This window comes from Sardina pilchardus, chromosome 13 (assembly GCF_963854185.1).
Source record: "Sardina pilchardus chromosome 13, fSarPil1.1, whole genome shotgun sequence".
NCBI classification, from domain to species: Eukaryota; Metazoa; Chordata; class Actinopteri; order Clupeiformes; family Clupeidae; genus Sardina; species Sardina pilchardus.
Window position 1 is genome coordinate 33,544,038 of NC_085006.1, and position 2,500 is coordinate 33,546,537.

General features: G+C 48.8%; 1 protein-coding gene across 2 annotated transcripts in view; it reads right to left on the reverse strand.

Moving 5' to 3' along the window:
• The window catches only part of LOC134099559 (NADPH oxidase 4), a 21,874-nt gene that overhangs the window by 19,158 nt on the left and 216 nt on the right, over positions 1 to 2,500 (reverse strand). For both annotated transcript variants that reach the window (XM_062552468.1, XM_062552467.1), the window contains exons 1-2: positions 2,255 to 2,500; positions 746 to 841 (exon numbers count right to left, since the gene is read on the reverse strand). The exon at positions 2,255 to 2,500 is cut by the window's right edge and continues 216 nt beyond it. In XM_062552468.1, the coding sequence (XP_062408452.1) occupies positions 746 to 841; positions 2,255 to 2,311 (153 nt within the window). In that variant the 5' untranslated portion in view covers positions 2,312 to 2,500. The remainder of the gene's footprint in view (positions 1 to 745; positions 842 to 2,254) is intronic.

Sequence of the window (2,500 nt, forward strand, 5' to 3'; positions counted from 1 at the left end):
CATCTGCAATAGACCCATTGGGTGGGAATACAGTGTGTGCATCTGCAATAGACCCATTGGGTGGGAATACAGTTGTGCATCTGCAATAGACCCATTGGGTGGGACTGTAGTTGTGCATCTGCAATAGACCCATTGGGTGGGACTGTAGTTGTGCATCTGCAATAGAGCCATTGGGTGGGAGTGCAGTTGTGCATCTGCAATAGAGCCATTGGGTGGGACTGCAGTTGTGCATATGCAATAGACCCATTGGGTGGGAATACAGTGTGTGCATATGCAATAGACCCATTGGGTGGGACTGCAGTTGCAATAGACCCATTGGGTGGGACTGCAGTTGCAATAGACCCATTGGGTGGGACTGCAGTTGCAATAGACCCATTGGGTGGGACTGCAGTTGCAATAGACCCATTGGGTGGGACTGCAGTTGCAATAGAGCCATTGGGTGGGACTGCAGTTGGGTGGGAGTGCAGTTGGGTGGGAGTGCAGTTGGGTGGGACTGCAGTTGTCCAGAGGGGCCGGGAGTGCGGCTGGGAATGTGCGCCTCCTTGTTGTCTCTGTCAGGTTGCCATGGTAGTGGACACATCAACAGCACAAGCAAGATAGAGAGCAAAGTACCAAGGCGACCACCTTGGATCTGTGTGTGTGTCTGCGTGTGTGTGTGTGTGTGTGTGTGTACGTGATGTGTTTCATGATACATATAACTGTGTGTGTATGTGTGGATGTGTATGTGATGTGTGTGTGTTGTTACCCCTAGGATCTGGTGCAGATAGCGATACTGAGGACCGTAGGCGTACAGTGTGAAGGTCCTCCAGAACACAACAGCATTCACAGTCAGCCACACTACCTGAAACACACACACACACACACACACATCAGCACAGTCAGCCACAATACCTGAAACACACACACACACATCAGGACAGTCAGCCACACTACCTGAAACACACACACACACACACACATCAGCACAGTTAGCCACACTACCTGAAACACACACACACACATCAGGACAGTCAGCCACACTACCTGAAACACACACACAAACACACACACATCAGCACAGTCAGCCACACTACCTGAAACACACACACACACATCAGCACAGTCAGCCACACTACCTGAAACACACACACACACACACACATCAGCACAGTCAGCCACAATACCTGAAACACACACACACATCAGCTCTGTCAGCCACACTACCTGAAACACACACACACCAGCACAGTTTACCCTCTCTCATACACTCTACATATATCAATTTGGCAGTGGCTTACTCTGCACACACACACACACACGTGCACTAGAACAATTTATTCAAACAAAACAATACAAAGAAACACACACACACACTCACTCACACACACTAGAACAACTAATTCAAACAGAACAACACACATAAACACACACACACACACCATGTGCGCTTGCATTTACACAAAACAATTCAAACCACCATCATACACACAACACAGAAATCCCAAAACACACTTGCATGAAATAAAATACACACAATGCATGAAATATAAGCGCACACACACACACACACACCAATCTCATCTCTACAACACTCACACCCCAAAACACACACACACACACACACAATATATCCAAATGTGATGCACAACAGAGTGTGTGCACACACATGTGTGTTTCTTGAGGGTAACACAGAGTGTGTAGTAGTATTGCATCGCTAGCACAACTTCATCACACTGAAGGCTACCTGATTATTTCACACACACACACACACACACACACACACACACACACACACACACACACACACACACACACACACACACACACACACACACACACACACACACACACACACACACACACACACACACACACAGTACTAATGTCCATAGCTTAATTTCTCTGCTGCATTAACGATGGCAGTTACAACGCTCCATGGTTTGGAGGCACACACACACACACACACACGGTGAGCCTGACCATTTCCCTTCATTGGATGAAGGCGTCAGCTAAGTGACAATGTGTGTGTACCAAAGTGGAGTGTGTGTGTGTGTGTGTGTGTGTGTGTGTGTGTGTGTACAGTGGGGGTCAGAACTAGGCAGAGATAAACTCTTATGTCCTGCTCTGGTTCTCTCTCTCTCTCTCTCACACACACAAACACACACACACACACACCAGCTGCTACATAGTTCTTTAGGCTTCACACTCACAGCTGGTAATACACTTACCCCTCTTTCTCTCTCTCTCACACACACACACACACACGTTTACACACCAATAGAATGTTCTTGCTTCCTTCGTTGGCGACCCAGCTCCTCAAAGACAAAGCCATGTCTCGCGCGGGTCCCTAGTCTGCGTCTCGAGCTTTAAGCACAACTGCACCGCGCGACGCAACTTGCACTCAGCTCCACCGGGTCATCGTTGTTCAGTCGCGAGCGTGAAGGCGGCCCGGTTCCGTGAACAAGGTTGTTGCTCGCAGCTGTCCGCTCCCGCGAGACCGCCTCGCCATCCTCCTCCTGTT